The sequence below is a fragment of the Gopherus evgoodei genome, chromosome 10 (genome assembly GCF_007399415.2).
Source record: "Gopherus evgoodei ecotype Sinaloan lineage chromosome 10, rGopEvg1_v1.p, whole genome shotgun sequence".
Classification (NCBI taxonomy): domain Eukaryota; kingdom Metazoa; phylum Chordata; order Testudines; family Testudinidae; genus Gopherus; species Gopherus evgoodei.
In genome coordinates, this window is record NC_044331.1 from 53,594,857 (window position 1) to 53,607,071 (window position 12,215).

Consider the following 12,215-nt stretch of genomic DNA (forward strand, 5'->3'; position numbering starts at 1 on the left):
ACAGTCTGCTCTCTCTATTTCCCCCATTGGCTTGGTATTGCTGCTTAAAGGCAGAGCATGGCAATGCAGTGGGCTAGTGCTGGCCAGCTCCAGCTGTCTCACACCTAGCTCTCTCACTTCGCGGGCCCGGGTCTGCTGTCGGAGTCTCCTGCATGTTTAAATGCAGCTTGGAGTGACCCTGATGTTCTGCAATAGTCACTGACACCTCAGCTAGTGTTTGTCGCTGTAGGAAAGTGACACCCCCTCAGAAGCTATTACATTCATAACATCCAAGCAGCCATACCCAGAACTGCTCTGAGGATTTACCAGCTTGCTATGTCCTGGTCGTCTCCACTAAGAGAGGCCGATTGGTGGTTCTGTTTTTCATGTCCACGGCAGACAAGAGCAGGCAGCCCAACATGGGGCTGGTCACTGTCACTGTCATGGATCTGTGTCTGGAGGAGACAAGGCAAAGGTCTTCTCTGGAGAGGCTGGTCCCATCCCATGCACTGAAGATCTAGGGGTAATTGGGAGCTTTGAGTGGCAGCCTGCTCCTCCTGATTGTGAAAGCAAGTGGGCAAGAGTTGTGCCCTCTGCAGGCTGGATTGGTAATGCCTTCCTGTGTGGGGTAGAGACGGAGGGAGGAAGGAGCCAGCCTCCCACACAGCTCTGTTGTGTGGGTGGAGAGGGGAAACACATGGGCATGTTCTATATGGCAGAGCAGCAGTGTGAAGGCCCACCGGGCTGGCTAGCTCAGATTTCTCTGCCCATAACACCCCAGTGACCCACATGATGAAGCACCATTTATATGCATAAGTGAGGCCTTCACATGTGGCCCAAGTTCTCTGAGACTGGTACAAACAGCAGAACACATCAGAGAAGGGCCCTGGAGCATCTTATACCAACAGCACAGGGGCAATGGAGGGCATCCGAAGGGAGGGGAAACAGATACACAGATTCCTAATAGTAACTAGAACTGGTGGGGAAAAAATCACCAACATATTGGAAAATGCTGTTTCATTTCAACTAAAATGTCATGAAATTGTTGCATTTTGGCTACATTTTGTTTAGAAAAAAATGCCGGGGGGCAGAGGGGCGAGTTCCTGCTTCAACACTTTTGGGAATGAAAAGTTTCAACTTTTCATGTTAAATATGGCTTTTTGTTTCAAGATGAGTGTATTAAAAACTTTAAAATCGAAACAAAACCAATGTGTCCAAGTGCACCGTTGTGACTGAACCCAAATGAATTTTGTTTTGAATTTCATTTTGTGAACAATTTTGACGATTTTGTCCCAGATTTTGTGCCTGAGCCCAGCCTCCCCAGCACTTAGAGCAGAGCAGCTGCACCAGTGCTGAGCCAGAGTGTAAAAAAACCTAAAGCCAGAACAGTTTCTTTTGGGCAACAGGAGCATCCTCATACACTGCTGCATCCCCTCGGTGTGATCTGAGCTATGGTGCCTAGAACGTGCCTCCCCATTGAGGTGTTGTCCCTCAAACCTCCCATGGGGCTCCACTTTGGAATCATAGAATATCAGGGTTGGACGGGACCTCAGGAGGTATCTAGTCCAACCCCCTGCACAAAGCAGGACCAATCCCCCACTAAATCATCCCAGCCAGGGCTTTGTCAAGCCTGACCTTAAAAACCTTTAAGGAAGGAGATTCCACCACCTCCCTAGGTAACCCATTCCAGTGCTTCACCACCCTCCTAGTGAAAAAGTTTTTCCTAATATCCAACCTAAACCTCCCTCACTGCAACTTGAGACCTTGTTGAACCTCATCAGATTTCTTTTGGCCGAATCCTCTAATTTGTGTAGGTCCCTCTGTATCCTATCCCTACCCTCCAGCGTATCTACCACTCCTCTCAGTTTAGTGTCATCTGCAAACTTGCTGAGGGTGCAATCCACGCCATACTCCAGATCATTAATGAAGATATTGAACAAAACCAGCCCCAGGACCAACCTTTGAGGCACTCTGCTTGATACTGGCTGCCAACTAGACATGGAGCCATTGATCACTACCTGTTGAGCCCGACAATGTAGCCAGCTTTCTATCCACCTTCTAGTCCATTCATCCAGCCCATACGTCTTTAACATGCTGGCAAGAATACTGTGGGAGACCGTATCAAAAGCTTTGCTAAAGTCAAAGAATAACACGTCCACTGCTTTCCCCTCATCCACCAAGTCTCTGTTATTCCAACCACATCATAATTCCCCGACTGTGCCAGGACTTCCAGTTCTCCCTGCTTGTTTCCCAGGCTTCTTGCATTTGTGTATAGACCCTTAAGATAACTCACAGATCATCCTGCTTTCTCAGTCTGAGGCAGGAGTCCTCCCCTCTTGCACTCTCCTGCTCGTGCTTCCTCCCGGTATCCCACTTCCCCACTTACATCAGGGCTTTGGTCTCCTTCCCCTGGTGAACCTAGTTTAAAGCCCTCCTCACTAGGTTAGCCAGCCTGCTTGCGAAGATGCTCTTTCTTTCCTCTCTTGGTTAGGTGGAGCCTGTCTCTGCCTAGCACTCCTCCTTCATGGAACATCATCCCATGGTCAAAGAATCCAAAGCCTTCTCTCCAACACCACCTGCATAGCCATTCGTTGACTTCCACGATTCGATGGTCTCTACCAGAGCCTTTTCCTTGCACAGGGAGGATGGACGAGAACACCACTTGCGCCTCAAACTCCTTTATCCTTTTCCCCAGAGCCATGTAGTCTGCAGTGATCCGCTCAAGGTCATTCTTGGCAGTATCATTGGTGCCTACATGGAAAAGCAGGAAGGGGTAGCGATCCGAGGGTTTGAGGAGTCTCAGCAGTCTCTCCATCATATTGAGACCCCAACTCTCAAGATGGTAGGAAGCAACCTCTGTGTGTGTGTGTGTGTGTGTGTGTGTGTGTGTGTGTGTGTGTGTGTGTGTGTGTGTGTGTGTGTGTGACAGACTGGTACCTTGTCCCCGGTAAGCCTCAGCGTGTTTTGGTAGGATCTCCCCGCTGAGCCAGTGGCAAGGTCCTACGGTGCTGTAACCAGGGGTAATCCTATGGACTCTGGCCACTAGACCGTGCTGCCCTGTAACTGGGGGCAGTTCTATGGACTCTGGCCACTAGGCAATGCTACCCTGTAACCAGGGACAATTCTATGGACTCTGGCCACTAGACCATGCTGCCCTGCAATGAGGGGCGATTCTATAGACGCTGTCCACTAGGCCAGACTACCCTGCAACGAGGGGCATAAATCCTCACATGTAGTGGAGAATGTGGGCAGTGATTCAGGCCTGTTGAAAGGTCCAGTGTAAAGGAGTTAAACCGGGGGAACCCCGCCAAGCCTCACGATGGAGACGGAGAAGCTCCTAAAGTGGATGCTGGAAAAGCAGCATGAGCAGGCAGCCCAACAGCAGCAGCAGTAGGTACAGATTCTCCAGCAGATGGCCAGCCAGCAGCAGCTGCTGATAACCAAGCACTAAGAGCACCAGCAGCCATTCCTCCGGGAATTAGCGGCCCAGCAGCAGACGCAACAAGAGCGCCTGATGCAGCAGAAGGCCACGCTGTTACACCCGGTAGGAGCTGCAGCCGCCATACCTGCAGGGACCGGACCCAGTGAGACTCTGGGAGAACTGCCGGTACGTCTCACTAAGATGGGGCCGGAAGGCAACCCAGAGGCATTCTTAGTGACGTTCGAACAGGTAGTGACCACCGCCAGGTGGCCCCTAGAACATTGGGCCACCCTACTAGCCCCCTATTTGATGGGACAGGCCCAGGCCTCCTATTGTAGCCTCGATTCCTGGGAGGCCCTAGAGTACCCCCAAGTGAAAGCAGCCATATTGGACCATACCGGCATTAGTTTCACAGCTGTTATTCTCTGAATGTCAGTTTCACTGAGCTGTTGCCAGGATTTCCCAGGGTCTGTGGCTCCAGGGGAGCTCTGCCATGTGGAATATCCCAGGGCTGGTGACCTTTGGGCTTCCAGACTTCTGGGCCAGCTGGCTGCATGGGAATCGGATGGGCAATCTTAGGAGTCAGCTGATCTGGGAGTCTGAAGCCCTGAGTTCTTGGCACCACATGGTGGAGATGCCCTGGAGCCACGGCCCCTGTAAGCTGGTCCAAGACTTCCTGGCTCTCATCTCCTTGGAGAACTGCAGAGCTGGGAGTCAAGCCTTGGCTAGTGTTGGGGCTCCCAGGGCTTCCTGGTGCCCTGTTCCACGGCAGGGAGCTTGATAGAGCTTTGCCAGCCCTGAGAGCCATGGCTAGGACCCTGCCATGGAGAAAAGAGACCCATCCAGGGCTCTATGTGGCAGGGAGCCTTGGTAGCCACAGGCTCCCCAGCACTGTGGCAATTTTCATAGCAGGGCTGCTCCCAGCTGGAGCTGTGGACTCTGGAACCCAGAATGAAAGCAGGCTGCTAGGAAACCAACTGTAAACCTGACTGTGTTTTGGTGAAAGGTTTGTTGACCCTGTAATGAGTTTGACAGAACATTTCGCCCCCTCAGACTTTTTTTTTTTCTGACAAAACTAAGTTTCTTCTGAAAATTTCCAACTGCGCCTATTACCGAGTGCTAGAGGCTTTTTTGGAGCTAAAGATGCCTGGTTTCCATCTCTGTGGCCATTGTTTGTTACAGTGTTTTCTCTCATCTGCCTGCACTTCTCAGTTTCTCTTCCTTGGCTGTTGGTTTGGTTTCTTGGACAGTGTATTAAGCTAAGATCAAGTGTAACTCTGCCAAGTGTTCGGGCTCAGTGAAGATACTGTGCAAAACACAGTTGTATTGAACTGTATTGCACAGATGATGCAGAAGAAAACTGTTGGGATAATTTATAACATTGCTGCTTGTGTGAGATCTGACTTGTACAGTAAGGCAGAGCAAAAGAGAATACGTCAAATGCCCTCAACTCTTCCAGCCAAGACAAGAGCATTGTCTTTAGCCCTGGTTTTCTGTGTTCTGCTGGGCTCTTGACATGCCCTAACAGTTACTTTCTGCTGGATTCAATGAAGACCTGGTCTTGGATTGCCATACCGTACTAAAGGATCATGCACAACACTGGCACTGTAGTGTTGTTTAAGCACTGTAGACCTGGTTCTGTGCTGTTACACCAATATGAATCTGGAGTAACTCCACTGTCAGTGAAATCTCTCCATTTTTACTTTCCGACCCCTCCCAGGGGTGTTACTTTGGATTTACACCAATATAACAGATGTCAGAATCAGGCCCCCTATGTGCAGGATTTTCTGAAAGGTCTTGAAACTTGTTTTCATACTTTCAGAGACTGAAATGCCATTAGCTTTGTTTCTGGTGTAGTGTGATTAACATCACTGAAATTACATCAGGAATGAATTTGGTCCATGATTATTTGAAGAAATTACGCCAGGTATACACGCAACACAAGCCACACATGAAGGGAGAAATTCTGTGCTCCTAAGTCAAGCAAACCTCCCATTAACTCCAACTAGAGGCCTGATTGGGTAAGGCCTGCAGAACTGCACATGCACATCCCATAGGTGCAGTGTTCCACTTGATCTCCCTTGGGAACATATCCCTTTCATCTGCCCCACGAAGCCCTTTGCTATACAGCCTGTGTGTCTGGTGCGCTACTCCGGACCAGGCATTGCACGGCTCCCATTGACCCGAGTGCACACACACAACGAATAGAGGTTACATTGCATGAGACATGAGACACCAACCTGCATAAGATACGTACACTACAGGCACCCTCCGCGCGCGCCAGCAGGGGGAAGCCGCCAGACTACAACTCCCATGATGCAACGCTCCCATGGGCTCAGCGGCCGCCGTAGCGCCTGTCACGTGAACGGCGGCGCTGCCTGCCCCACGGGGTCACATGAGCAGCCCGGAGCCCGATGCTTAGCGGGACGCGGAGCCCCGAGCGGCAGCTGCTCCTGCCGAGCGCCCCCGGCCCGGCCGCATGGCCAACGTCGCCAAGAAGGTGTCCTGGTCCGGCCGGGACCGCGACGAGGAGGACGAGCCCCCGGCCGCCGGGGAGGCCACCCCGCTGCTGAACGGCGCGAGCCCGGGGGCGGCGGGCGGCCCCCCGCACTCCCGGCCGGTGAGCGAGCGGGAACGGGGGCTTCGGATTGTGGGGCTGATGTCAGGGGCCGGGCGTTGTGGGGGGGCTGCCGGGGGCCTCGCTTATCGGCGGGGAACAGGCAAGTCCAGATCCGGTGCGGCCCTGGGGAGGCTGGGCTCGCTCTAGCTGGTGCCCTGCGTCCTGCCGAGCTCGCCTGCGAGCAGCGAATGTCCCGTGAGCTCCAAGCCTAACTGTGTCTCTGCCTCTTGCCCCGACCCATCCTTGCCTATTGGCTTCACCCAACCTATTGCCCGAGCTGTGCTCGGCTTATAAACCTCCGTGGTCTAGCCCTGCTGCCCCCGCCACACTTATTGCAGCTACTTCTCCTCGGTTCTGGGAGCTGCTGTACATCGCAGAGCCTGCCGGAGCTCTGTGTGCTTCCTTCCCTGGAGTTCAGCCAGGGCCTGCACCGATCCTTCCTGGTGTAACCGAATGGAAGCACCTATAAATGGGTGAAATCTGGCAGAGCCCTGAGATAGGCCTTGAGCTGTACAGGCAGGGCCTGGACGAATGTTGGACCATTGCAAAGACAGTGTAGATGATGAAGTGACAAGGGGCCAGGGTGAAATAAATTCTCCTGGTGGCTTGTTTGGAGAACAGATGGTTGCTACAGGATCTATGCAGCCCTGAGGGTGGGGGAGCTTTACATTCTTAAGAGGGGATTTTGTGTTGAGTGAGTTTAGGGTGCAGAGAATTCATATGGGGAAGGAGGAAGGGTTAGCTATTGGGTTCTGCCTCCTTTAGTCTTGTTGGATTTCACCTCATGTGATCTCCCTGGAGCCTGAAGCTTTCCTTTAGCTTTGGAACGTGTCTCCACAGCCTTCAGTGGAATTGGAGAGACTAGGAAGTACTTGGAGCAAGCAGTGAGTAACTGGACAGCATCAGTTAGGTGTCAAAATGATTTGGTGGGTAACTGAGGAGAGGGACCGGCTTACTGGTGGCATGCAAGGTGCCTCATTTTGGGTTTCCAGGACTCCTGAATGTGCACTGACCTCTGCAAACAGGTGGGGATCTGAGCTTTGCTTCCTTAAGGCGAGCAAACTTTTTGGCCTGAGGGCCACATCTCAGTACGGAAATTGTATGGAGGGCCAGCTGGGGCAGGGGATTGGGGCACACAGGGGTGGATGAGGGTTCCGGCTGTTGGTGCAGACTCTGGGATGGGGCTGGGGATGAGGAGTTTGTGGTGCAGAATGGTGCTCTGGGCAGGTATGGAGGGGTTTGGAGGGTGGGAGGGGGCTCTCAGCTGGGGCAGGGAATTGGGGTGCATGGGGGGATAAGGCTCTGGCTGGGGATGCAGACCCTGGGGTAGGACTGGGGATGAGGGGTTTGGGGTGCAGGAGGGTGCTCTGGGTTGGGATCAAAGGGTTTGGAGGGTAATTAGGGCTAGAGCTGGGGCAGGGGGTTGGGGGGCAGGGGTGGTTTGGGGTGCAGGATCTGGGTGGCGCTTATCTGAAGTGGCTCCTGAAAACAGCCACCCGTCCCTGCTTCAGCTCCCACGTGGAGGTGAGGCCATGCTGCTCTGTGTACTGCCCTGTCCTCAGACACTGCTCCTGCAGATCCCATTGGCCATGGTTGCCGGCCACTGGGAGATGCAGAGCCGGCACTTGGGACGAGGGCAGCATGCGGAGCCCCCTGGCTGCCCCTGCTTCCAGGAGCCACACTAAGCTGCTGCATGCGTGGAGTGGAGCAAGGCAAGCCCCGATCCTGCTCCCTGGCTGGATCGGGGCTTGGGGAAGGCTCCCAACCCTGCTCCCCAGTGGGAGCTCGAGGGCCAGAGGTCCGATGGGCTGGATGCAGCCCGCGGGCTGTAGTTTGCCACCCCTGTTTCAGGGTCACTCTCTGTCATCCTTGAGAGACTGTACTCGGATTATTATTTAAGAGGGGGTATGGAATTCCTCGCTGCCTAATATTTGGATCCAGGTTCTCATTAGGTGTGCTCAGCCAGCGACGGTCTGAGCAGGGGGTGGGGAAATCAAGCAGAAATTTTGGAAATATCATGGTAGATATTCTCTTCTTTCCTCAGAGAAGAGAAACTTTATGCCTTCAGTTACAGCACAGTCCTGAGTGCCTATCACTATTCACTGATCAGTCTTGGACAGATCAGTCTTTCTTGTGTCTGAGTCAACCAAAGTGGATTAAAAAGCAGAACTTTACAGGTCACCAGATAGTGAGCTGAGATTTCCTATTGCAGAGCAATACTGGAACAGAGCTGTAGTCAGGCTATGGATGACTAGGACAACCAGCAAGGAAAAACACAGCACATGGATCTGATTCATACAATGTGTTTCTCGTGTCAGTGTGACAAGTTCCTAGCTGATCGCTGTACTTGGTGAGCACAGCTGATGAGACAGGCTGCTGACCCCCCAAGAGGAGCAGTGTTGCTCTGAGGGGTTGCTATGGCATGGCAATGAAACAGATGGGGTGGGTGGAAGAGGAATACTTTCAGGAGCTACTATCCATTTTGTAGTGATGATCCTTATTAAATATAATGAATACAGGAAATCTTCATTTCAAAGTTATGGTCTCTGCGGATGGGTAACTTGCGAATCTTTTGGCTGATCAAGGTGTGACCAGTAAGAAGTAGCAGGGTCTATAAGAGGGATCGGCAATCTTTTGCATGCAGCCCATTGGGGAAATCCACTGGCGGGCCAGGACGGTTTGTTTACCTGCAGCGTCCACTGGTTCGCCCAGTTGCAGCTCCCGCTGGCCGCGGTTTGCCGTTCCAGACTAATGGGGACTGTGGGAAGTGGAGATCAGCATGTCCCTCGGCCCGCTCTGCTTCCTGCAGCCCCCATTGGCCTGGAACAGTGAACCATGGCCAGTGGGAGCTGCAATTGGTTGAACCTGCGGACGCTGCATGTAAACAAACTGTCCCAGCCCACCAGCAGATGTCTCTGATGGGCCATGTGCCAAAGATTGCCGATCCCTGGTCTATAAGAATGGAGAGTGGGACCAGTACGTTATGTGCGACTCTTTTAATGGGCTCCTTATCCTCCCCATTTCTGTTGGGCCCTGCCAGCTTTCCACAGCACTCTCAGCTGCAGGCCAAAAGCAGTGAACTGGGGAGATTACCCCAGTTCTTACCTAAAAGCATATGTTTGTGTGGGAGTGACCTAGCAGGCTGGTTCTGGGCCTGTTCTCCAGAGTGAGGCAAGGGCTTGGGCAGCTGAGCACAGGAAAATCGAACACTTTAAATGGTGACTCATTTAATTTCATGCAGCACATGGGGTAAAGAAATTACTGTCATTTGCTCAAGACTCAATTAACTCCCATAAGATCTTCCAGAGGCCAGGAGCTATGTGGGATTAAAAGGGATGAGCTGTTTAAGGATATGCTTATCCATATAGTTATAGAATGAATATGCACATGTTGAATTCAAAGGAGATGAAACTCTTCTGTTTCATAGTAAGAGCCATTCACTGACTGGCAGGGTTAGGAAGATACTCTGTGTGAGCTGATTATTTCATAACCATCTTCTATGAAGCTTCTTGTGTTCTCTTGAGGGCCCTGGTACTGGCAACCATCAGGAGGATACTGGGTGAGGGGCCCTGGGGTCTGAACTGGCATGGTGGTTCCTATGTTCTACATCTCCGAGCACGTGCACACAATTCAGATCATATGAATATGCTCACAACGCTGAAACACTTGAATCTTGGGCACATCTCATCAGTTTGGCGTTTTCAAGATACCTGAGAAGTGCTTGGACAGTTCAGATGGATGTGCTTAACACTTGATACTAGGAGAAAGGGACTTTTTATAAAACACTCCTCTTGTTTCTCCTTCCTTGCCAGTCCCCTGGATCGGCTCGGATCTTTTTCCAAGCTAGCTCACAAATTGAATATTAACTGTTCAAACACGCCGATTCCCAGGCAGGAAGCAATGTTTTATGTTGGGGTAGGCAGGTGCCGAAGGTAGCAAGTGAGCTGATTTTCAGTAGCACTCGCACTGCCTGGGTCCTGGCCATTGGTCCAGGGGACTCTGCATTTTATTTAATTTTAAATGAAGTTTCTTAAACATTTTAAAAACCTTGTTTACTTTACATATAACAATAGTTTAATTATATATTATAGACTTGTAGAAAGAGACCTTCTAAGAACATTAAAATGTATTACTGGCACGTGAAACCTTAAATCAGAGTGAATGAATGAAGACTCGGCACACCACTTCTGAAAGGCTGCCAACCCTTGTTTTACGTATTCTGAGAAGTGCAGATCAAGAGCCTGCCTTCTGTCCCCTTGGATAAAAGCAAACTTTATGGTGGTGATGACTTGTCATGTGCCTGCTTTACCTTTCATTTTGTCTTTTTGCTTTCCTTGAGAGTAACTTTTTTGGGGAGGGGAGAAGGGTAGGTTGGCAGAGGGATTTGTCAAACGATGTGGAGGATGCTTGGTCGCGAATACTCAGCCTACCACGCAACAGATACAAAATTGTTGTATGAGTCTGTAGGCTGGTGGGATGCTGACATCTGTAGTAATCCGTGTATGCTTATATTGATTAGCTGCATGCTTGTTTAGAAGCTCAGATAGCAAGATGTAAAAAGCTGCAATCAGGGAATAGCACCAGAGGTCTTCCTGCTGGCTATGATTAGAGGCATCCTGGATGTGTCTCCTCCAGGGGGAAGGAAGAAAAGTCTGTACCTGTATTAGAGAAAACAAATTCCTGACAAGTCTTGGAGTAGTTCATGCCTAGGACTGTTAGTCATTGGGGTCAGTGGGGCTGGATAATATGCCTGCCTAATCACCTGTTGGGAGTGAACGCTTAGCCTTGACGCTGACTTCTTGAGTCCACAGACAGTTTCAGGGTTGCTGCACATAATTTCCCAAACTGATAATGACAAGACTCTGGTCAGTTTCACTTCAGCCTTGTAGGCAGCAGTGAAACAACCAGGATCACTTCAGGTTTATGCTTCTGCTGAGGAGCGCTCTGGGGAGCAGCAGAGGCAGAACCTGGAGCATTTCCAGAAAGAGGGGCCCCAAAACTGGAGGAGGGGTTGAGTTTCGGATGACTGATCTCTTCACCTCATGGGTGGTTCCCAGGAGATTGTGGGATAGGGGGGTAGGAAGAATATAAAAACTGCCATACTGGCTCAGAACAATTGTCTGTCTAGCCCAGCATCCTGTCTCCAGCAGTGGCCAGTATGAGGACTTCATGGGGAGTGTACAGAACAGGGCAGTTGAAGTGATTGACCCTGTCTTCCCCTTCTGGCTTTTGGCAGTTAGAGGTTTTAAGGTTGCCCGAGCATGGTGGTATATCCTTGACCATTTTGGCTAGTAGCTATCGATAGACCCATCCTCTGGGAACTTATGTCGTTATTTTATTTGAATGGTTAAGTTTTGGCCATCACAACATCCCATAGCAAGGAGTTCCACAGGTTAATATTGTGTGGAAAAAGTACTTCCTCCTCTTTGTATTAAAACCAATGCCTATTAATTTCATCAGCTGGCCTCTGGCTTTTGTATTGTGGGAAAGGGTAAATGACACTTCTCTAGTCACTCTTCTCACATCATTTTGTGATTTATTTATTTTTTTTGTAGACCTCTGTCGTGTCACATCCTGCCCGCCACCCCCTTAGTCCTTTTCTACGCTGAACAGCTGTCATCCTTTTAAAGGGGAGACCTTACCTTCCAGCAGCCAGAACAGGAATGGATTTGTCAGCTGTTTGATAACCAGAGATTGGTACCAAAGATACAGGCCCCTAGCATGGTCCAGGGTAGCACCTTGGTAAGAATTTAAGCATCCTGGCCCATTCTCAGCAGTCGCAGATGCCAGGAATACAGGGCGTCTCACAAGGTGTTGTGCATGGAGGCTGGGGCTGGAGCAGATATTCTCTTCTTGTTCACATGTGGGTGGTAGGTTTCCACTAAAGTCTCATGGCCTTGTGATTTGATACAAACTTTGGGGCCTGTCAGGACCATAGCTTTGTGCTGCCTGTGAGAAAAGCTCGCTAGCAAATGAAATATGGGCATCGTTACTACTTCAGCTAGTATTTCAGCAGTGGTAACGTGCTTTCCTGCAAAAATCATACGATTTCATAACTGCAGCTTTGCAAGCTAGTTACCATTCTCCTGCCATACCCATTCAGCATCTGACTAGGAACTCTAACTTAGCCTGAGTTTACAGGAAGGGCCCTGAGGACTGAATATTTATCTTCTCTCATCAAATCCGCCAGTCTGT

General features: G+C 50.7%; 1 protein-coding gene across 4 annotated transcripts in view; it reads left to right on the forward strand.

Annotated features, from left to right (window-relative positions):
* Positions 1-5,808: 5,808 nt before the first annotated feature.
* Positions 5,809-12,215, forward strand: part of CLCN7 (chloride voltage-gated channel 7) — a 60,582-nt gene continuing 54,175 nt past the window's right edge. For 3 of the 4 annotated variants that reach the window (XM_030577078.1, XM_030577079.1, XM_030577080.1), the window contains exon 1: positions 5,809-6,020. In XM_030577078.1, the coding sequence (XP_030432938.1) occupies positions 5,880-6,020 (141 nt within the window). In that variant the 5' untranslated portion in view covers positions 5,809-5,879. The remainder of the gene's footprint in view (positions 6,021-12,215) is intronic. The other variant, XM_030577077.1, reaches the window with a different exon arrangement.